Source organism: Chiloscyllium punctatum, chromosome 5, assembly GCF_047496795.1.
Source record: "Chiloscyllium punctatum isolate Juve2018m chromosome 5, sChiPun1.3, whole genome shotgun sequence".
NCBI lineage: Eukaryota > Metazoa > Chordata > Chondrichthyes > Orectolobiformes > Hemiscylliidae > Chiloscyllium > Chiloscyllium punctatum.
In genome coordinates, this window is record NC_092743.1 from 111,976,722 (window position 1) to 112,000,857 (window position 24,136).

Below are 24,136 nucleotides of genomic sequence, written 5' to 3' on the forward strand. Positions count from 1 at the left end.
CTGCATTCTCATATGTGTGAGCTCATGACAGGAAAACAGTGCCCACAGTCCTGACATGAGAGAATGAGAACAGGAGAGAGTGAGATGAGTAGCCAAAGAGTAATGCTTCCTCCAAGATGCATGCTCTTGGCTCCGCTGAAATCTGCGATGTACCACACATGCAGGCCTTTCAAAAAGCTCTTGCACGTTCGGTGATTTTCAAATCTACCCAAATGGTCATGTTCTGTGGAGTTTATGGCCAACCCAATAAAAAAGAAAATGTGGGTACATGATCAGTACCAGTGAAGAGTGTTGAGCAAGTTAATTTGCTGCCTGACCCAGAAGTAGCCCTTTAATTTGTGTCTTAGTGTCCTGATCAGAAGTAAAATAAAATTTATTTTTATGTTCTATACCTTCAAATGAATAGTAACTAATGCAGTGAGAGGATATTGAGACTAAACAGTGAGGTTCAAAAATACACAATCCAACAAAGAAACTCTCTATTGATACATTTGAGGAAATCAAGAAACTGCAAACTATTCCTATAGTCTGTCTGTTAATTGCAATAGATAGAAAATCATGAGAAACAACCATGCATATTTTTACAACATTCACCTTTCAACACTGATCCAATTCATACATCTTTCATACACCTGGGATGGGATTGATCCCATTGGAGATTCAGAGATAACTTCAGATAACTGCAAAAGGAGCAGCAGCATGAGAGCAATCTCATAAATCAAGATTGGAGGAATCTATTAACAATACATTGTTATCTCTTGAAGTAGAGGAGGTTCCAGTTCACTTCCAGTTTGGAACAATGGCTAGGGGAAACAGGACTGGGATGTAAGCAAAATCTTTGTACAATAAGAAGTCTCCATTAATCTGCACCACACACTAACTGAACACAATTAGACACATTTATAATTGCAGCTGCTGGTCAACGATTGGATCCAGATGTTCTGAACTTACTAGTGAAAAGTAAAACTCATAACACCACAAACAAAACTGAATAAATAAACAATGTCAAAATGTTCCCTTTATGACACAGTTGCATTTGGAAAAGTAGAATGAGTCTGGAAATACAGCAGTATAGTACATTCATGAAGGCCTTTTGTGATACAAGTGGATGACTGGACTGTTTATACTTTCAGACATATACCTTTCCAATGCCTTCATCCTGTGGGGCTCCACCGACAATCTCCAAAGAACTAGGTTGTGTGAAATGGCCGGTAGTCACTGCATATCCTACATGGGAAAAAGAGGAGAATAATGAACGAATAGTCCAGCTGGTTCAAATTAACAGCAAGACCAGTTTCAGCAAGCACCATTCAGTCCCACTAACTCAATGTAAACAAATAGATTCAGCAACTTCAACTATATTTGTCAGTGTATGGCAACTCTGAGAAAATTGAATCCAAATACTTCCTGCAAAAACAAAGCTATGTGAAAGCAGCCTCTGATCTTATTTTAGTTCTTCCCTCCTACCATTTAGAAAAAAAAGCGACAACCCTTTAGTGCTTCAATTGAACACAAGTATTCCAGTAACCTTAATTTCTTATGTGATATTGTGAGGCTAATACTGCTATTTAGATTTTATGTACAACTATGAAATGGAGTCCAAATGTAAAATGGGTCAAATGATGAGTGTGCAAGTTAAGCCAATGGACAAATGCACGTCCCCACTGCCAACTAATTCATACCAAGTGGATCTTCATCCACTGTAAAAATAATTTGAAGCTTCGAACAGGCTGCAGAAGAATAAATTAACCAACTCATGATCCCTGAATACTCTAATGAATTTTTATAAATACATAATATTTCTGAATCCTGCAGAAAGGGGCGAACATTATCACCTGAAAGCGATTCAGCACCCCGTGCCCTGGCCACAAAGCAAATCTCAGGCATTACATAGTCTGATGGTCCAGAATATCACATATTTCTATACATTTATACATCTTGCATTAATAATAAGCTTTTTGACAAGTTGTCTGATTCTAGAAAGACATGTTTGGCATTTTTAAATGCCAATATACAACAACGTCAAAACTTAATGTTCCATCTCTTAATTTGAGAAAAAATATAAACATGTTGTGCATTTCTTTCTCCAAAATATGTCCTGTGATTTTTGTTTTAGAAAAGATATCAGTGAAGATTTGAAGATTTAGCAGAAGAACAAAGATATGTGATAAAAGGCATTGTTTATTGCATTTAGTCCCCAGACTGAAAAGTGGAAGATCTACCCCACTGACACCAGAACAAAATGCAGTGAGACTCCCCCAACTTGCTTCATTTTGAATTCAGTTTGGCCTGATTATAACTTCACTCATTTAAAATATTCTAAAGCAAAAAATGTTTTGCCACAACTCTATTACTGTGGTGCAAATACTTACCAAGGTAACGGTAATGGCTGGGTCCATTGATTGAATCCTCAAAGTGATAATACTTTCCATCTTTCAGACTATAAACTTTGACAGTGCCAGTCCAATAGTATGAGCCAGGTGCCCCCATTACAACTAGATCCTACAAAATAAAGCATATGTTAAGGCTACTAAAGTGTTGTCAATATCACATGGATCTGATGATCATTAATCATACAAACAGCATCAATACACAGAAAATGAACATGAAGTTTTGCCAATGTGGGACCTTTGCTAAATTAGCAGTTCATAATATCATCAATGCCTGTGGCCTAGAGGTCACACAATTAAGGTAAAATTGTCCAAACCAGCATTACGTGTTGTGTAATGTTAACTCAAGTTTCATCAGTCATATATCAAGTTATGATAATTAATGCTGGTTTCAAATAAAAATCAACCAAAGCAGCTCTACACACAAAACAAACAAAAACCTGGATGGAAACAAAGATACCATGATTCCGTCAATTTCTTTCATTCAGGGAGTGTCTTCAAATTACACTCAGTATGGGCAGTACTCAGTTTTAACTGCTGCACAACAATGAAACTATTAAATGCTCAGTAGCATTTTCTTAAATTCTTTTCAGCGATTAAAAACCCAGGCTACTCACAGACGGATGACTGGACAAGCTCAAGAAGAGAGCGTGCTTTGTTGTAAGGCCTCCAATTTTAAACTATAATTATTAAAATGGTGCTGACTTACCACTTAAAACCAATAAATTTTAAAAATTTGTATTAAGTAATAGAAAAGTTATGCTGACCAATATATTGTGTCCCTGAATATGTAAGTAAATTATAACTTAAATCTAAAGTATAACCTCACTTGGAAAAAAATATAATTTCTAGTGTAATGTGTGTCCAATTTCCTGGCTGCATCCTAGCTGAACATAATACCCCTCACTGCTTTTAATTCTTCAAAATTCAAAATGTTTTCCCTGAATCTCTAATAAGTCTTTCAACAGCTTGGAATTAGATGAATAACTGTTTAAATAACTCAACTTACTGGCCTAAGAGATACTTGGTCTGGCCATAATACTGAGTTGCAAACTAAGGTATAAAAGCAGAGTTTTGGTTTCATAATCCAATTTTTCTTGCTATTTTCTTCTTCCCTATTCCTTCAAGTTTTAAAATGTTAGCCAAAAACAAGAATGTAAAATACATGAAACAACATAGTATTTGAGCACAAGTGTTATATTTACTCGCTTTGTGCTCTCTCTGAGCTCCTACATTTCATTCTTCTCCTGAAAGAGTGTAAAATATTGTGGCACACTTATTGGAGATTATTTTACCAATTAAATGCATTCCTTCCGCAGACCATATTTCACACATCTTGTCGAAAACTCAACCACAACCATGTAGTCTCCTGAAGAAAAATTCTGCTAAGTTTCCACCTGATCCTCAACCTTGTGTTGCTAAATTCCAAAGTATCTGCCTGCTTTAACATCTCAAATTTTTACATTCAAAAATACATAAGCCATGAACATCATTGTACAATAGCCAGTCATATGTGTCAATCTAGACGACTGGTAGCAATCCCCCCCAGCCAAAAAGGTTACGAGTCAAGGCCTCAACGAGTCTAGGTCTCAACTAGATGATCTAGGCTGATACTGAAAGATATTATGGAGTTACTGGATATAAAAAAAACTTTATCGTAATGCTGGTGGAATCCTGCTCTGGGAACACTGGCATAGAAAACAAAAATAATCACAAATCATTATGATCCCAACTGATGCCACAACTCAACAAGTCAGACCCCAGACTTAAAACTAGCTTTATAGGTTTTCTTTGTTTTATGTGGAGGTGCTGATGTTGGACTGGGGTGGACAAGGTCAGAAGTCAGATGACACCACGTTATGGTCCAACAGGTTTATTTGAAATCATAAGCTTTCAGGGCACTGCCCCTTGCATCAGGAGAAGTGAAGAAAAGAATATAGACACAGAATTTATAGGCAGGGAGATCAAAAGATCATACAAATCGTGCAAGTGGAGTGTCGACAGGCAGAAAAATAGGTCTCTGCATGTGATCAAGAGTGTCAGACTGTGTGAGTAAAGTGTCAACAGCTGAACAACAAGTGTAGGGGTGATCTATAATGCAATTAAATGAGGCAGAGAAATTATTACAAAAAATTAAAAATAAGGTGGTGCTCGAGGACAAACCAAATGACTGGAATAACATGATTGTAGAAGATTTACGCCAAGCGTCTAACCAAAATAATAAGTAATATGCAAACTAATTAAGGTAGAGAGATCATAATCAATATTTCAAGGTGATGGTGTCAAAACAGTAAGGAAGATTTTACAAATTCAGAATAGTGTGCTGGGGTCACATGTAGCACAACAGAAACCCAAGATCATGGCTGAGACTGTCTTCATGGGGATAGGACTTGGTTACCAGTTTCTGCTTGGTGATTCTGCATTGTTGTGTATCTCAAAGGCTGCCCTGGAGGACGCTTCCCCGAAGATCAGAGGCTGAATGTCCTTGACAGCTGAAGTGTTCCCTGACTGGGAAGGAATACTCCTGTGGTGACTGTTGTGTGTTGTCTATTCATCCATTGTCGTAGCGTTTGCATGGTCTCACCAATGTATCATACTTCAGAGAATCCTTGCCTGCAGCGCATGAGATAGACAACATCGACCAAGTCACATGAGTACTTGCCACGTACATGGAGGGTGGTGATCCCATGCAGGTTAAAAGTAACCATCTCGGTGGTCATACATGTCTGCATCATTTGCCACAGCAAGGTTGTGTGGTGTTGTGGTCGATGATGTCCTGAAGGCTGATAATTTTTTGCGAATGATGGTCTCTAAGGTTTGGTGGTTGTTTGAAGTGGAGGTATACAGATGATCTTGGCGAGGTGCAACAAAATCTAGGATAGCCTGTTCTTGAGCTCTTTATCTAAAAAAGTATCCAGTACATACTCAACAATAGTATTATTGCTAATGTGGTTTGTATCGTCTATAGATAGATTACCACAGCATTGTGTTGCATTCATTTGTAAATTGCTATATAATGCCATCACTAACCTTACACTATTGGTTAGATGCCTGGACAGATAGCTCCCACTAATGTTTCCATTCCTCTTTGCTTATTAGCTCCAGTCTGACTGATCCAGTTCACATTGAGATTTCTTGCAACCATATCTTTTCTCAATACTTCAAAAGATTTTATCTTTCACTAACTACACCTCAGTAATCAAAGCATTGAAATAGCTAATTCCGGTTCTGCTCCATAGTGAAAATATTGATGAAAGAGGATTTAGCATTGGCAAAGCTTTTGAACGTCACAAGCTAATTAAATTCTCTTGTTGGAAATGGTCATTGCCTGGCATTTGTTTGGCACAAAAACTAATTGCCAATTATTAATCCAAGCCATTGTTGAAACAGCTGAAGATGGTTGGGCCAAAACTTTACCTGGAGGAGTTCCAACAGATTAAACCTGAGATCAAGATGATCTGTCCTGCTTTTGGGTGGATGTGACAAATCTGGGCAATATTCCACATTGATTGGTAGATGCCGGTATTGTAGCTGCATTAGAACAACTTGGCAACTAACTCTTAATGATGACTCTTGAACATTACTTTGGAATGTTGTCCAGTCGAGCTTTTGTTGTATTTAGTGCCTCACCTGACGTCATGCAATAGGAATTAAATTGGCTAAATCTACAATTCTGAGGACACTTGGAGAAAGTGAGTAAGGATCATTCACTCAGTACTTTGGCTAAGATAGCTGTAATTCACTTGAACTTGTTCTTTGCACGGTCATGCTCAGTTCCCCATCATTGAGTATGGGAATGTTTATGAAGGTTTGCCTTCCAGTTAGTTGTTTCATTGACCATCATCATTCACAACTAGACGTGGCAGGACGACAGAGCTTTGATCTGATCCAATGGTTGTGTGGTGGCTTTGCCCTGTCTACCTTATACTGCCTCCACAATTTAGCACACACCCAATTCTGTTCACTCTGTTGACACCTAACTTTTAGGTATGCCATTCTCTCCTGCTATCTTCAGTTATAATGGTTGAGTGAGGGCTATGGTGGGTCATGGGATTACAGACTGTGGTTGAATATAATTCTGCTGTTGTTGATGGCTCATGGTGCCTCAAGAATGCCCAGTTTTGAACTGCTATACCTGTTCTGAATCCATCTTATTTAGTACAGGGATAAGTGTTACATAACATGATGAATGGTAAGCTCAACAAGACAGGATTTTGTCGCTTGAATTTCTCAATTTAACCTGCCTCTACCACTCTTGCAGGCATTCATTCCATGCACTAAATACTCATTCAGTGAAGAATAATCACATCATAGCTGCTCCTTTTGCACATCATTTTAACTTTATGTCCTCTTGTTTTTGCTCCACTCGATTGGAAACGGTTTGCCCTCCCCACTTTGTTTGGGCAGCTTGCTCATAATTTGGCAAACTGCTATCAGATCTTCTCTCAGCCTTCCTCTCTTCAAGGAAAACAGTCCCAACTCCTTCAACCTATCCTCATAACCTAAGTTACTCACCCCGGAACTATTCTTGGAAATCATTTCTCACACTCTCCAATACGTTCACATCCTTCCTATTTAATGAAATCCAGAACCCCAGACAATATTCCAAATATCTAACAAGTGTCTCATACAAGTTCCTTGCTCTTTTGCTCTGTGCCCCTCTTAATAGTGGTCACCATTGTCCCAGAAAGCCATAGAGTTGCCTTCTCATTAGTGAGAGACAATTGGTGGTGCATTTTACCTGAGCATCACCTCACCTCAGGCAAAAGGGAGAGATTGAGAAGACAGGACTTCATGGTGACCTCAGTGTGGAAATGAATCGGTCCTGTTGATGTCACTCTGCATCACAAACCAGCCATCCAGCCGACTAAGGTGACTGACTCCGCTAGATTTATAAAACTGAGAACACCGTGCTTTATTGACTGCTCTCACTGCCTGTCCTGCCACTTTTAATGGTAACTGCACATATACACCCTGGTCCCTTGCTCCCTGCACCCCTTTTAAAATTATACTTAAACTGTCTTTCCATGTTCTTCCAGTGAAAATGCATCAGCTTGCATTTCTCTGCATTGAAAGTCACCTGCCACCTATTTGCCTACTCCAAGAACTTGTCTAGTAACTTAGAATGACATTTCCAAATACCCAATTTTTCATCCACCAGTCACCCTGACATTTCTGCAACTATCAACCTTCAGAATCCTACTCATCTCATGTTTGATTCTTATTCTCATTTCCAGCGAAACTATTGTTCCCTCATGCTGGTTATTTTTCTGGTAAAGTCCTCATCTCCACTCCTGGTTCACAACTGGTTAGGTTATTTATCACCAGGTTTGGCAGCATGATGATCATGATCGCCACTGCCAAACTAACCACACAGTTCCAGAACACAAATATAGCCACATGCTTCATGCTTCCATTACAAGCCCTTCTCTACAATCTCTTAAACCCTTCCCCCTATACTTCCATCTGAGAATACTAGTCCAAAGAGTTTTGAATTTCTTTGGTAGTATGCAAATCGTTTTTCATTCAACTTCTTCACTGATAGCTTACAGCTGAGATGTTGATAGTGTGGTGCTGGAAAAGCACAGCAGGTCAGGCAGCATCCGAGGAACAGGAGAATTGATGTTGAGCATAAGCCCTTCATCAAAGATGAGGCTTGTGTGTTGGGGCTGAGAGATAAATGGGAAGGGGGTGGAGTTGAGTGGAAGGTAGCTGGGAAAGCGATAGGTGGATAAAAGGAGAGAGTTAAAAATCACACAACACTAAGTTATAGTTCAACAGGTTTAGTTGGAAGCACACTAGCTTTCAGAGCGACGTTCTGAAAGCCAGTGTGCTTCCAATTAAATCTGTTGGACTATAGCCTGGTGTTGTGTGATTTTTAAGTTTGTACACCCCAGTCCAACACCGTCATCTCCAAAGCAGAAGGTGAGAGAGAAGGGGATAGGTCAGGGGGGCAGTGATGGACGGGTATGGAGGGCGGTGCCAAGTTGGAGGTTTGGGTCTGGGATAATGTGGGGGTGGGGAAATGAGGAAGCTGTTGAAATCCACATTTATCCCAAGTGGTTGCAGGAATATGAGGCCTTCTTCCTCCAGGCATCAGGTGGTAAGGGTTTGTCGGTGGAGGCGGCCCAGGACCTGCATGTCTTTGACGGAGTGGGAGAAGGAGTTGAAGTGTTCAGCCACGGGATGGTGGGGTTGGTGGGTGTGGGTGTCCCAGAGATGTTCTCTGAAACAGTCCGCAAGAAGACCTCCTGTCTCCCCGATGTAGAGGAGACCATACCAGATGCAACGGATGCTGTAGATGACATTGCTACCCTGCAACCACACAGGATAAATGTGGATTTCAACAGCTTCCTCATTTCCCCTTGTCCCATATTATCCTAGTCCCAAGCCTCCAACTCAGCACCACCCTCCATACTCGTCCATCACTGCCCCCTCTGAACTATCTTCTCTCTCACCTTCATCCACTTATCACTTTCTCAGCTCCCTCACCCCAACCCCACTCCCCTCCCATTTATCTCTCAGACCCGACCCACAAGCCTTGTTCCTGATGGAGGGCTTATGCCCGAAACGTCGATTCTCCTGTTTCTCAGATGCTGCCCGGTCTGCTGTGCTTTTCCAGCACTATACTCGCGACTCTGAGCTCCAGCATCTGCAGTCCTCACTTTCTCTGAGCTGAGATGTTGGCAAAGCAACTGGTAATATGATTCAACTATAGTGAATTGCCAGAGGGGAAGTGGTAGATGCAGATATAGTTACAACTTTTAAAAAATCATTTGGACAGGTACACGAGTAGGGAAGGTTAAGCACGATATGGGCCAAACAAACACAGTCTAATGGGACTAGTTTAGTTTCGGAAATTCAGTCAGCATAGACAAGTTGGACCAAAGGGTCTGCTTCCATGGTGTATGACTCCATGGCTCTGTTACTGGAGATGCAAGGCAATCAGATTGAGGTGGCAAAGGAGGATTTCTTCCTTCAATGCAGTTAGTGAGTTAGTCATATTTTTAAAATTCTTAGAAGGCTTGTGGTCATTCTTCAGTAAATTAGGTTTTTATGCTTTTAATACAAAGTAACATTGTGCATTTGTTTTGTGGATATCCATTAACACCTAGAACAGTAATAACAAATGCATTTCCTCCCAGCTGTTTCTCTTGTGAAACTTGTACAATCTAAATAAAAGATCTGCTTCCCATGGGTCTATTACAGGAGCTGCAGACAGAGATCATTGCTAAACTGGCTTAGAATTCATGATGTTTGTTTGTTTTAACTCTGTGATTCTTTCATTCAGTCATTAAATGGTAGTCATGCTTGATCTCCAAACATCTTCATCTACACAGGCCGACCAGAGTCATTAGCCATTTGGGTTTCTCACTCATTTATTGAGAGAGGTTTCACCCCATCACATTATGCCTCTAAACAAAAAAACGCTCACAGTCCTACTAATGCCACTAGAAAGTGAACACTCTTTTTAACCAATACAATCATCCATAACCCCATAAACTGTAGGAGCAAAAGTAAACCATTCACCATTGGGTTGGCTCTGCATTGAATGAGATCAAGGCTGATCTAGTAAGCCCCAATTCCACTTTCTCGCATTTTCCCCATAATCCTAGACTCCCTTACTGAATAAAAAAAATGTATCTCAGCCTTAAATATATGATGACCCAGCTCCAAGAGACCTCTATAGTAAAGAATTCCAAGATCTGTCACAGAAAAAAAATTCCTCCTAGTCTCGGTCTTAAACGAGTAACCCCTTATTCTGAGATTATGTCTCTGGTCCTTGACACTCCCACAAGGAGAAGTAACATCTCAGCACACACCTAATCATGTTCCCAAAGCATCTTCTATGTTTCAGCTATTAGTTTAGCAACTCAGTTAAATAAATAGTCTTCTTTTAACCTCCAACTGATTCAAAATATCAAAGATAACCAAACCACAATTTTCAACACCCCAGATATTGCTCCCAAGCTGCTAACAGCACTGCCTGTAAGATTAATATTTTAATTCCTGGAGATTCCAGGTTAGTTCAAGAGAATTAATAAGCTCATTCAGCACTCTTCTGCTCCTACAACAGCTGTGATTATTTACAAAGTGTCTAGACTATTGCTTAGCTGATGCTTTAGATAGGTCTGCATTTGGAGTTAGGAGCATTTGAAGCCAAAAAATTCTTTTTGTTTAGCTGAATAACTCACTTCCATGATTTAAATCCACAAGGTAATTGTTGTAGAAAAGTATTCATACAAGTCCCTTGACAAGTCCACAGAAGTTTTTCCAAGTAGTTGACATCTTTACGTCATATTATTCTGCATTAAGAGATAGCAGTGATATTGCTGTGCACAGGTATGTGCAGAATGCCACACTCAGCAACCAGGTGTCACAAAACAATTCATCAGTCCACAGCACACGATGAGAACTGTGAAATACAGTCATTGAGAGTTCCAGAATTGTGTCTAAAAGCACGATTATTTCAAACTTCTGGGAATTGTAAGACATAAATGGTGACCACCACCGACTGAAAGTTAAATCCACATGGATTGTGTGCTGAATTAAAAATTGAATAAAAACAACCAAGATTAATGGCAAAGCAACGAGGAAAAGTGGAGTGAATCATGTAGAAAACAAAATGGCCACTCTTAGAGCATCTTGTACAAAGAAAAGGTCATGTAGAATGTCAACCTCTGTTGCAGCCTCATGAAGACAACCTGGCCAATCAGAATCAACCAGCCTAGTCTGAGAATCAAGATTGATCAGTAATTGTTCTTGCTGCATCTCCATGTTAATGATAGACCAGTTAATCAGCACCATCTTTGCATACTTATAAAATGGTATCCCTTTGTTCAAATCTGTTTCATGTGTTCAAGCTCTGATGAGACCAAGATGAAAAGCTCATAGTAACAGACTAATAGTCAAAATTCTCTGTCACCAGAAAGATGAAAGATTTGAGAGTTACAGCACTTATGTCAGCAGTACAAAGCTATATGCTGAAATCAAGATCTCTGAAAGAGTAATGTTTGACATTGGAACACAGTTCACCTGAAAAGAGTTCAAGAAATTGGTTGAACAAAAAGGGTTCAACATCATTACCGCAGCACCACGTAACCCTCGCAACAGGATTTTATAGAAATACATGTTAGATGGTCAAGAAGATGTTCATGAAATGCTGAAATGAAGGAAGTACAAAACCTTGCCTTATTATCATACCTCTTTGAATCATACCTCTTGAGGCTGATATGAAATTGCCTGCAGAGCTATTCAATGGCAAAAAGTACAAGACAAGCTAGATACTTGCTCCTGAGTATTTGGAGGATGCAGTGCAACAAATCGTTAATGCACAGGTAGCAGAAAGACTGGTAAAATATCAGGAGGAATAGACTCTATATTCTTACTTACACCTGAACTGGAAAAGCAGAAAAGGTCATCAACACCACTAACAAGCAAGCCAATAAAACCAATATCAAACTCATGCATAACCCTTAGAATATCAGGCACAATATCACAAGGATATTGTGCCAAGTCATCACTGAGAATGATGAATGACATATGCACAAAACAGAGATACATCCGGTAAATTCAGTGGTACTATAACTATTTTTGAGTGAAGAAAACAAGTTATAAAGCACTCAAGTTGTTTAAGCTTAGTTATAAAAGTCAGTTATTAATGTTTAACTTGCTTCATATTTTGTCTAATGATTTGAAGTTATATTATGTAGAGGCATTACATTTTTGAGAAGCTTGTTATACTTCCCCATGATTTGCAAAAAAGTGAAGAACTACATTATTAGGTGCAAATATGCAGAGAACGTGTACCAAAGGAAAAAACCATTTGTCAAAGATTTTCATCTTCACTCATTAGGACATTTCACACAAATTTCAAATGCAAAAGGAAACAATATATTTACATTGCATGATGTGCAAGTGGATTCTGAGATGACTATGCTTAACCAATGTAACAATAGCAACATAATATCATCACAACAAGTGCATGCCATGAATCAACAGATTTGCTTGAAAGCAAACTAAGAAAATGCTTGATGGACCACCCCAACCCTCTGAACAACAACAAGCTGTTTGATGAGATAAACAACAGGGTTCATTCTCACAGCTCACAACATTCACCTGTGTATGAGATGCCTAACATTGACATCTCTTTACACTTCTCTTATCTATGACCTGTTCTGCACAGCAAGAATTTGCTAAATGGTTAGATGATTTAGTACAAGGTTTGAGTAAATTCTCCACATACACACTGAAATGTACACCTAAGCCATTGGATTCGCCCTAGACCCAGCTCTTGTAAACATTTTTGTTGGTTGCTATGAGAAACATGTCTTTGACAGCTAATTTTTATTCATTCCTCGGAAACCAAACACAGCCTGGGTGACTGCCTTGCAGTGCACTTCTGATCCATATGCAAGCATGACTCGGACTTTCCCATAGTCAGTCATTTTAAACACAGCATCTTGCCTGCATGCCCACATGTCTGTCCTTGGCATGCTGCAAAGCTCCAGCAAATCACAGCGCAAACTGAAAGAACAACATCTCAGCTTCAGACCAGGCACTTTACAAAAGTTTGGGCTCAATATAGCGTTTAACACCTTCAGATTATGAACCCTTCCCACTCTCTCCCTTTCTTTTAGCTTTATTGTTACATTTTCTGTCACCATGTCCCCTCTCAGTGGGACTGTGTTCTTTTCAGTCTGGCAGTTAGACACACCGTTGTTCTGCTATTCTTACATTTTAATTAGTTAAGCTGCACTATCGACACACTTTCTACCTCCCACAATATCCACCTCCCTTCCCACTATTGCACAAAATACTGCCCCCTCCACACTTCACATCAGCTCTGATAAAGAGTCATCCTGATTTGAAACGTCAGCTTTTTCTCTCTCCATGGATACTGCCTAATCTGCTGTAATTGCCAGCATTTTTTATTTTCAGTACAAATTCCAGCATCTGCAGTAATGTGCTCCTACTATGTAGGAAAGATGGCGCCGGGAATGACGACATTGAATAAATCATGTACTCCTGTACTGGAGTACACGTGACAATAAAATCTAACCATCATGCTATTATTATTATTACAGTATGCATCATATGTCCTTTCTCTTCTTTATTTTCTCATCAACATCCTTAGTCATCCAGGATACTCTAGCTTTGAAAAGCTTTTTCCCCTGTAGGGAAGGGAATCAGCTGCCCTTACCTGATCTGGTCTGTGTAACTCCAGACCCACAGAAATGTGACAGACTCATGACTGGTCTCTGCACAGTTAGGGATGGACAACAAATGCTGAACTAGCCAGTGATGCCCACATCCCGTGAGTGAATTAAAAACAAAATATTTATGGAGGGAATGTGGTGTCATTCACTACTGCAAAGTGACATGTCAGTTCTCAATATATGGTGAAACCTGCTAAATACATTCAAAGAATGCTCCAGTATTTTGTGTCAAAAGATGTAATTATTTTGAAATTCTGAGAACTACAAAATAACACATTTTATATAAATACAAGCTTTTTGTTTGTCTCACATTAACAGTGGTCTGTGCAGTCAGTGATCCACAAGGGCGTTTGTTATGTTCCTGTTGCCATAGGCACTATATTACTAATGCAAACTAAAGGTCATCTGTAAAGAAAAAAAGCCACTCAAAATGCACCAAATATTTTGTTCCTCTCAGCAAATCCCCAGCTAGTATTGTGTTCTCAATTTCTGATTTAGAAATTTTAGTTTTGAGAGTCTGCATTAGCCCTTTGTGGAGTTAAATAAATTCAATTTAGGCACCAAACATTGATTCATATTGTCTGCCAAAGTTCTTCGCCTCCCGGCATGGATTGGGGAAGACAACTGGAACCAATTAATTGAGGTGGATTCACAGTCCAGACACCAACAGCTTATAAAGTACATTGAAAGGCAACTGGACATAGGGTCAGTTGGCTGAACTTGCAGTCTGGTGCACAAATCATCGCAGTAAGCATGTGCTAATGCACAGAATAGGTGAATAAAAAAAACAGGAGATAAAATTTAAATCAACCTTGAAGAAAAATGTATCCATTCGCGATTAAATCCCAGAAATTCCAATTGCATCAGGATACTCATGGACACAATGTATTCTGAGCAGGGAGGGATTTCAGTATGCATGATCAAGACTTAGTATTTTGAGTGAGTGTGCTGACAGAACTTTTAAAGATATATTTGCTTCACTGTGTGTGCAGCAGAGAACCAACTCAGAGAAAAATACTACTCTAATTTACCTATTGGATAGGATAGTATTTGTATGAGTGATCACTACACAGTACTTATGGAGAAATAATTCTATCTTCACAATAAGAAGACACTCCATCATACTGTCTACCATCTTGAAGATCTGCTGCAACAGACAATGGGGAACATTACCACTCCAAGTTCCCCTCCAAATCTCAGACATTCCTGACTTGGAATGAAATCAGTGATCCTTTGCAATCACTGGGTCAAAGTTTTGAAACTCTCTTGTCACAGCCATGTGAGTGTTTCTATATCGCCAGGACTGGTCCACAAAGTGGCTTAACACAATCTCCTCAAGGAGGATTGCAATCGGCAACAAATTGCCAACCTTGTCACAGATACTTGCATCGAAAGAATGAACAAAAAGTAAAATTACTATTATGCTAACGGAATAACTTCAGAACAGATCTAGCCATTCAAACAGAACTGGGCAGTCAGGAGCTGCTGTATCAGCAGCAGCAGAATTAAATTTGACCTCATGGTCCAGCATAACTCTCACTCCACCATGACCATCAGGCCTGGCCTCGATGTCTACTTCAGTAAGGAGTGCAGGGAAGGATCTAAAAATGAAATATAACCTGGTGAAGCTACGGAACAGGATTACATGCATGCTATAAAACTGAATCAGCATGCTGTAGACAAAGCTAAGCTATCACACAACAACTTATCACATCAATTTTGACATATCCAGTCATTAAAGGTGGTGGACAATTGAATACCAGGAAGTGCTGTGATAGTGTCCATCTGCAATGATAATGGAGTCCAGCTGCTGACTGCAATAGGCTGAAGCCTTTCAGCTACCACTTTCAGCCAGGATTGCAGAGTAGATGACTCATTGTGGCTGCCTCCTGAAGTCCTCCTGCATAAAAAAGGCAGTCAAATTGATTGCCTTCATGTCATAGAATGAATAACTGAAGGTACCAGATACAGTAAAAGCTTGGGACCCCACCAAAATCCTGGCTGCAGTGCAGATAACCAGAGTTCCAGAACAAGCTGTGTCGCCAGCCAAGTTGTTCTACATCATAGGCATCTCCTTGACAAATTCAAATTGTTTAGGTTTGTCCAATCTGGCTATTTACCAACTCTTCATCTGTTGCAATCATCAGCAAATTGATGGAAAATATCATCGTCAGTGCTATAAAACGGTACTTACACATCAGTAACCACTCACCAGTTTAGGTTCCACCAAAACCACTCGGATCCAATTCCATTAATACTTTGGTCCAAATGTAAACAAAAAAAAAGCTGAGTTCAAAAGATCATAAGAGAGTGATTGCCCTTGACATGAAGGAGACAGTTGTTCAAGTTTGCAGTTAAGAAATCAAAACAAACTGAGGAAAATGGAAATCAACAGGAAATTTCCCATTGCTTAGAGACTATTGTCTATGCTGGAGACCAATCACCCCAGCCTCAGAAGATTGCTGCAGAAGCTCTTCATAACAGTGGTATGTGACACAATTATCTTCAGTTGTTAATGATCTTCCCTTCATAACAAGGTCTAAGGTAAGGTTAGACTCAGTCCTTAAGATTTAACCAGGTATGACACCAAAGAGTTTGAACAAAATTGAAGTCAATGTGAAAAAGAGGGAAAAACCTATTATCAGTTCAAGTCAAACCCTGCACAAAAGCAAGATTACGTTGCTGAATGGGAGGGCAATCATATCAGGCTGCGGCATCATCACAGAAGTTCCTTAAGGTAGTGTCCTAGACCAAATCATTTCCAGCTGCTTCATCAACCACTTTCCGCCCCAACCTCAGGTAATGGGAATATTCACTGACAAATTCACAGAGTCCAGGACTATTTGCAGTTCTCAGATACTGAAGCAGTCTTTGTCTCATGCCTGAAGATCTGGATAACATTCAGGCTTGGGCTGATAAATGGTAAGTAATAGTCACACCACAAAAATGACCAGCAAGGACCTTGTCCAACAAGAGGTAATCTAATCATCTCTCTTTGATATCCAATAATATTACTACTGTTGAAGCCCACACCATCAACATCCTCAGAGTTAACATTGACCAGAATATCAACCAGAACGGTTTTAGAAATACTGTGGCAACAACAACAGGGCAGAAATTGGGAACTCTGTAGTAAATAATTCATTTCCTGACTATCCAAAAATTGTCTTCCATCTGCTAAACACAAGTCAGAATTCTGATGGAATACTCTCCCCTGCCTGAATAATTACATTTCCAACAACACTCAAGAAGCTCAACACCAATTAGAAATGTTCAATAAGTTATGAATTTGATTTGCCAGGAACATCCACTTAATAAATAACAAATCAAAAGCCTTCTGCGCATTCACATAAGCCAAATGCCTATCAACAGACTTTTGACTTTAAATTTACATGGTCAAGTTAGGACAGTTCGTCATAAATTGCGATGTGTGGGGCTTTTCAATTAGATCAGTCCTGTATATCAGTATTTCTGCTACAAGCGAACATTACTCTAGCAAAAACCAGTTTCCAATACATACTTAAACAGGACCCAGATCTTTAATTGTCCAGGGTGCTCAGTATTTTCAAATAGAAAAGCTCCTTTGTTCTGAATTGACACCCATAGACAAACAGATTAATACTCCAGCAATTTGCTTTTTAAAATCAAACAGCAATAGCATTTATCTGATGACTGAAATGAAGAAAAAAAAATCATCCAAAGCTGCTTTCCAAAGACACAACCAGACATTCCTGATGAAGGGCTCTTGCCCGAAACGTCGATTCTCCTGCCCCTCGGATGTTGCCTGATCTGTTGTGCTTTTCCAGCACCACACTCACGACAAAGAAAATAGGCCATCATCAGAACAGAGAGCAAGTGCTTTGTAGATTTTAAAGAAGAATTGTAAAAGCTTTGCACAGCTATCAATGGTGGGCAAAAAGATGGTGTGCAAAGTTAAAAAAAAAGAGTTAGTGTAATGGAGAGTGTAAGAAAAGGTTGTAGAACTTTAGGTAAGGTTTCAGAGTTAGACAGAGTCATTGCAATCAAAGGATTTAATTTTGAGGATGAGAATTTTAAAGCTTTGATGTTAGGACACAAGAGGCTTGTTTACATCAGTGAGCCTTGGCTGATGGACAGAACTTGGTGTGGGTAAGAAAAAACATTACAGCTTCGTGTGAGCTCAGTTTACAGAGGTGGAGGGCATAAGGCCTGCTAGAGGTGATAAAAGTGTTTCAGAGGATTAGGAGAAGCAGAATCAAGTTGTATTACAAAGGTAGAAATATTTTTTAAAGCTTGTATTTATGTAGCACTTTCACAATTATCAGATATCACAATGAAGAACTTCTTGAAGTGTTTTCACTGTTGCGATATGGGAATCATGAGAGCTAACTGATGCTCATCAAATTCCCACAAATAGCAATGTGACAATGCTATCTAAGCTGATATTTGTGATGGGTCCTCTCGCTTGCTGTGCCTGCAGGGATAGAAAAAATGACTGAAGGAACAGCAAGGGTTGGACAGAGAGCCTGTGACTGGGGAAGAGAGAGAGAGAGGCAGCTCAGAGCATAAAATAGAAAGAGGATGCTGGGCAATAAGCAGCATTACTCACTTTCACATTTACAATTATTACACCATTTCCCCAAATTTAAAAAAGTGAAATCTGTATTTTTCACCTCAAAACCATTCTCCTGTGCCTTACTTTACCTTTATAAGTTACTGTTGGAATAACAAGCACTAAACAAAAAGGTGTTAAATGTTTCTAATCTTTCCTCCTCTTTCATATTTGCCCAAGACGTAATTTTGTGGATAAGGATTAACTACAGGAATAGAGTCATACAGTATCAAAAACAAAAGGACCTTTGCTCCATTATGTCCATGCTGGTCATCAAGCATCTATTTACTCTCGTCTCATTTCCCAATACTTTGGCTATAACCTTATGTGCTAGGCACCAAGTGATCATCTAAACACTTAAGTGTTGTGATGGTTTCTGCCTATACCACCCTTTCAGGCAGTGAGTTCCAGATAGCTCTGGGTGAAGAATTTCTCTCTGAAGTCCTCTCTGAACCTCCTACCCTTGACTTTAAATCTATGCCCCTCTGGTTATTGACTCCTACAAAGGGGAAATGGTTCTATTTACCCTGCCCACACACCTCAAGTTTTGCACACCTCCAGCAGGACTCCCTCAGCCTTCCCCACTCCAAATCAAAAAAAAAACCCAGCCTATTTAACATCTCTTTCCAGCTGAAATGCTGCAGCCAACACAACATCCAGGCAAACTTTGGGTACTCTGGAAAACAACTATTGAGGAAGTTGTGTTCCCTTTATAGTATGCTTCAATGCTTCCTGCTTTAAAATTGTCTGTTTTGTACAAAACACTTCTGGCTCTTATATACATTAAAATGTTTTTTTTTAAAACAAAATGGAAATGTGTAGTAAAAGTCATGTTGTCTAAGTAACTCACAAGAGCATGACCTTCCAGATGATATCTGGAGGATGATGGTTGAATGCGTAGGGGTGAGGTGAGATGGTGCAGGGACTGATGGAGCAGTGGTGGGTTGCAACTTTCCCTGTAAAATATTCTTCTACTGCCTGGACGTACAAGGTCCATGCATACCAGTGGCTTCCAGAAGCAAAAGCCAATGCATCAGCGTTTCAACCAACCTGTGTGAAACTTCTAGCCATGCAGTTTAGAGGGAACACTGAGGGGAAAGGCATGTGAATGAATTAAGATTAAATTGTTCTTGGATTTGTGGCTGCCGAATACTAAATATCTCATTTCTTCATTAGCCTTTAATGGCGGCATCCAGCTTAAAGAACATTTTGACCAAGGAGCCCCTACAGCCAAAACGTAATCCCAAAAACTCGAAAAGAACCTTACAACAAAAACGTTCTGACACATGTAACCACATGCAGCATTGTCCCAGACACTTTGTAATTTTGATTGGGCCACATTGTGCCATGGTACCAGGGAATGATAATACTGGAACAGTATCTGAAAAAGGAAACCATTTCCAAGTCAGCTCACACAGTATAACATGGTTTTTCTATCGTTGTCAAATAGTTTATTAGAGAATTTGGCAATGAACAGTTTTAGGGGATGGGGTTAAAAAAGGAGATGGAAAGCATGCTGGATGAGAAGAAACCAATTTGATGATATCAAAGACAAGGTGAGCCAGGAAGTTTCAGCATTAGGCTTGTAGATGGTATACCATGTTTGCACATGCAGCAGTATCGAAGGGAATGAATTGCTAAACACTAAAGGAATAAAGGGATAGCCGTATTGTTACCTTCCAACTGATGACAGCAGACTAAGGCCAGTAATCAACCAGATTTAATTTGTCCTGCTTTTCATGGACAGCACATACCTGGGCAACCTTTTATGTTGTTGCATAGATGACAATGTTGTAACAATTCTACAGCACTTTGGGTGAGGATTCTAGGACATGAGTCTTCAGCAATGCAGCCAGAATGTTGTTGGAGTCCACTTTATTGCACACAGCGTGTTCACTTGTTTCTTGATATCTCACAACATTCATTTAAATGGACTGAAGTAAGATAGCTGATGATGAGCAACTCACCTTCAAAAACGCAGAACCTCTGATTAAAGATACTTGCAAAGCAACTAGATATGGCTCAATGACAGAGATTCGATTGGATACAATAGCTATGGGTTCAGTTTGTTACCCAAAACATGTTACTTCAGCTGCAAGTATCGACTTTTTAATGAATTTGTTCATAGAATTTGGATATTGTTCATTGGATCAGCATTTATTGCCCATCCTTAATTGGTCAGAAGGTAGTTAAGAGTCAATCATATTACTGGTTCAGCAACTCAACAGAATCACAAAGAGCTTCTGCCAGAACTCAACACATATAGAAATTACACCTGAAGGTCAAACACATTTCTTCCCTTTATACGTCTTAGTAAAATATATCAAGAATTAAAAATTTCTTAATCTCTACATCTCTCAGATTATGAAAGCCACAAGAATCACTCACTGAAGCTTTTATCTGATGCAAAGCACATGTGCACTTTGGAAGCACCAAAAGACTTATAGGGTACAAATTAATTAATACAAATAGAATCTTATGAGGGGTGCAGACTAAGGAGTCACATATTTCTTGACTACCCCATTCTGTTCCAGATATTTAGCTGTAAATACAATATAAAGATTCCAGTAAAGCTACCAGCATAGTAACACATGGTTTCAGTTTCAAAATTCTCACCAATAATCAGAACTTTAAGTAAATTTAAAGAAAATAAACCATGAGAATTTTCTGGGAAACAAGAACAGCTGAAAGATTTAAGTAATTAAGACAGATCCTTTATTTCTACTAGATAAAAGCAAATTACTGCGGATGCTGGAATCTGAAACCAAAAGAGAAAATGCTGACCCTTTGACAAAGGGTCAGTTAGACTCGAAATGTAAGCTCTTTTCTCTCCTTACAGATGCTGCCAGACCTGCTGAGATTTTCCAGCATTTTCTCTTTTGGGTCCTTTATTTCTACATCAGACTTAAGTTGAAAATATTCACATTGCATCAAATTTCCACAAATAGTTGCACTGAACTAGACATTGTACAGCATTCCACAAAACAGATCTCAGTAAAGATTGCTTCCTTACCTCAGAGAAGTGACCTGCTATTCCAGCCTGGCAGGAGCCATGTTCCTCACCATATTTTTTCTTGTACTCTGCACAAAAAGCATCCACAATTTATGAGAGAGAACCTTTACCAGAAATCAGAGTCAATACTTTTCAGAATTTCTTATTTTAGTACATGTCATGCAGCTCTTAAAGAAAATGTCCGTGTTAACTGTTGCAAACATGTTAGGGTGAATTTTATTAGCACTTTGGCGGCAAGCTGGAAGATGGTATGGCTGGCTCAATAGTGCAGGGAGGCAAAGGGTGAGAGGACCATCATTTTCCTGCCACCATATGCCAGGTCAGGTGAAAGGTGGCAGGGGACTGGCCAGCTCAAAGCCTAATGAACCATTTAAGGTGCCAATTAAAGACCTCTTCCTGCCCTACTGGCATGTTAGGGGATCTGGAAAATGAACTGGAATGTTGATACTCCAGCCTAACCTTACTCTGTGAGCAATTTAAATAGTCAAATAAGAATAAAAATTGAGTTATATTTTGCAGTAGACAATGGGTCTCAGAGAGTGACAGTTTGTTGCTCAATTCAATCAAATTTGTTTTTGTTTCTATTATGTTTGTTTGCAGTGATCTTACTGGATGGTTCCATGATGCCACAACCCTCATTCAGCAAATAGGAATCTAGACAGGAAGCACAATCCAGGCTGTTCAGATATAGAGAGCATCTCACTCTTTAAAAGTAAAAATTCATATTGGACAAACAGCACGGGAGAGTACAATCCATGTTGTCTTATGGCATTGTGTTTTCACTTGATACCTATAACAAAGACATCCTTGCAAATAATGGGAAGAAAATTATGTGTCCCATCAGTAAGGACTACATTATTTGAAAAATGGCTTCCCTATCATTAATATTTTGTCAAAGAGGCCAGTCAGTGAGAATGGTAAGCTACCACTAACACCAACCCCACCCACCGCCCACCTCTCCCACAGGAAAAATACAGTGGGCAAGGTTCTTTTTAAAGGAGATAGATCTACTGAGTCACCCGTGTGTCATCCACAAAAATCCAGCCCAAAATGCACATTTAAGGACCATGCCTATTCTTGCATCCCACAAATATCTGTGTCTAACAACAATGCACCACTTTCTGAAATCATTCCGGTTGCTCCTGAAAAGGCACTAACTCCAATGTTAACAGCTAAAGCATCTAACGCAATGGTATTTGGAAAGGCTGGATTGTAGCGGGCCTGGATATCATCATGTCTTTAAACTTGTAGAAAGCATTGCCTTGGTGAGAGTCCCAGACCACCTTGCACCTTCTTGAGAAACTGCTTTAAGAGCTAAGTGGTGGTTGTTAACCGAGGCAAAGATTTCACCAACTGCTTTACCTTTACCATGCCTTGAAATTATTTTATCACCTGCAAAGATTTCTAAGTGGAAAATTGTTTAACAGCCTTCTTTCTCTCTAAATCTAATATTATTCCATCCTTGTCAATTCTGTATCCCCAAGAAGCAAATATATACCTTTGAACATTCATACTTTTTATTGAGGATATGCCTTTTAGCTTGCAGGTATCTTAACAAATGTGTTAACTCACTGGTCTTATTCTTCAACTTCTCCCCATGTATCAATATTTCATCCACATGGTGACATCATCTAAACCTTGCAAAATATTAGGCATCGTTCTTTGATAAAAACCTCTGGGGCTGAAACATTCCAAATGGGAGTCTATTGAAGCAAAACCTCCCAGGTAGTAAGCAGTCTCGACTTCAGAGCTCATAGTACCTGTCAAAACCCATTATTGGCATCAATTTTAGTGATAACTTGACTTTTAGACAACTTGGATAAATTCTCTTCAATGCTGGACATGGGATGGATTCCCTCACGACCACCTTGTTAAGTTGCATGAGATCAATGGAAAATACTGATGGATTGTATGTGATTATCCAACTAGGTGCAGTTCAATTCTGTCTAAAATTAATCCTTTCAGCATCATTATTCTCTACAACAACAGTCTTTGAGAGAACCTGGTCAGGCTAGATGAATGAGTGAGAATGCTGAAAAAGGTTAACAGAAACATTTCATAAGGTGAGGCACTATAAAGTAAAAGATAATTCTAAAGGGTGTACACAAATTATTGAAGGGGAAAGTACAGGTTGATAAAATGATTACAGAAGTAAATCATGGGCTTTATAAATAGAGGCATAAAGTACAAAAGTGAGCAAATAACACAGCTTTATAAAGTACTGCTACAGTCTCAACTAGTGCATCTAATTCTGAGCACTCCACTTTAGAAAGATTTTACAGAAATGTGTGCTAAAGATCTTCAATAAAGATTCCAGGGATGAATGATTTCAATTCTATAAATATATTGGAAACATTAAGGCTTCTCCTTAGAAAAGAGAAGTCTACAAATAGATTGAGTAGATACATTCAAACTCATGAGGCATCCAGACAGAGTAAATAGGGAGAAACTGTTCTCTCTGATAGTATGTTTGAGGACCAGACAACAGATTGGAAGTGTTTAGCAAAAGAACTGAAGGTGAAATACAGGAAAAATATTTCCTGCAGCAAGCAGTTAATATCTGGATTGCATATCCTGAAAGGGTGTTGGAGAGCAAATTCAATTATGGCTTTCACAAGGGATTTGGATAAACATCGAAAAGGGAATCAACTGTAGAACTGTAGGGAAAGAGTAGAGACAGTGGGCTTCACAAAATTGTTCTTGCAGAAGTGGAATTGTATCCAGCTGTGTTGCAACCATTCTATAATTCTTAGATACTAAATATCAATATTTAAAGCTATTTTCTTTGTGACATTAATGGTGACAAAGATCAGCTGAATTAGTATGCTGCACATAATCATATTGAGCTCACTCATTAATCCATTCACCTGCAGTTAGGCGGCATAAACCTCAATGGAACATGGCAAGTGTGTAGTTGAAGCAG

The 24,136-nt window shown here is 39.3% G+C and overlaps 1 protein-coding gene across 1 annotated transcript in view; it reads right to left on the reverse strand.

Moving 5' to 3' along the window:
• The window catches only part of itga9 (integrin, alpha 9), a 385,198-nt gene that overhangs the window by 321,914 nt on the left and 39,148 nt on the right, over positions 1 to 24,136 (reverse strand). Inside the window, exons 5-7 of the mRNA XM_072571044.1 lie at positions 21,214 to 21,281; positions 2,373 to 2,502; positions 1,142 to 1,227 (exon numbers count right to left, since the gene is read on the reverse strand). Coding sequence (XP_072427145.1) covers positions 1,142 to 1,227; positions 2,373 to 2,502; positions 21,214 to 21,281 — 284 coding nt within the window. The remainder of the gene's footprint in view (positions 1 to 1,141; positions 1,228 to 2,372; positions 2,503 to 21,213; positions 21,282 to 24,136) is intronic.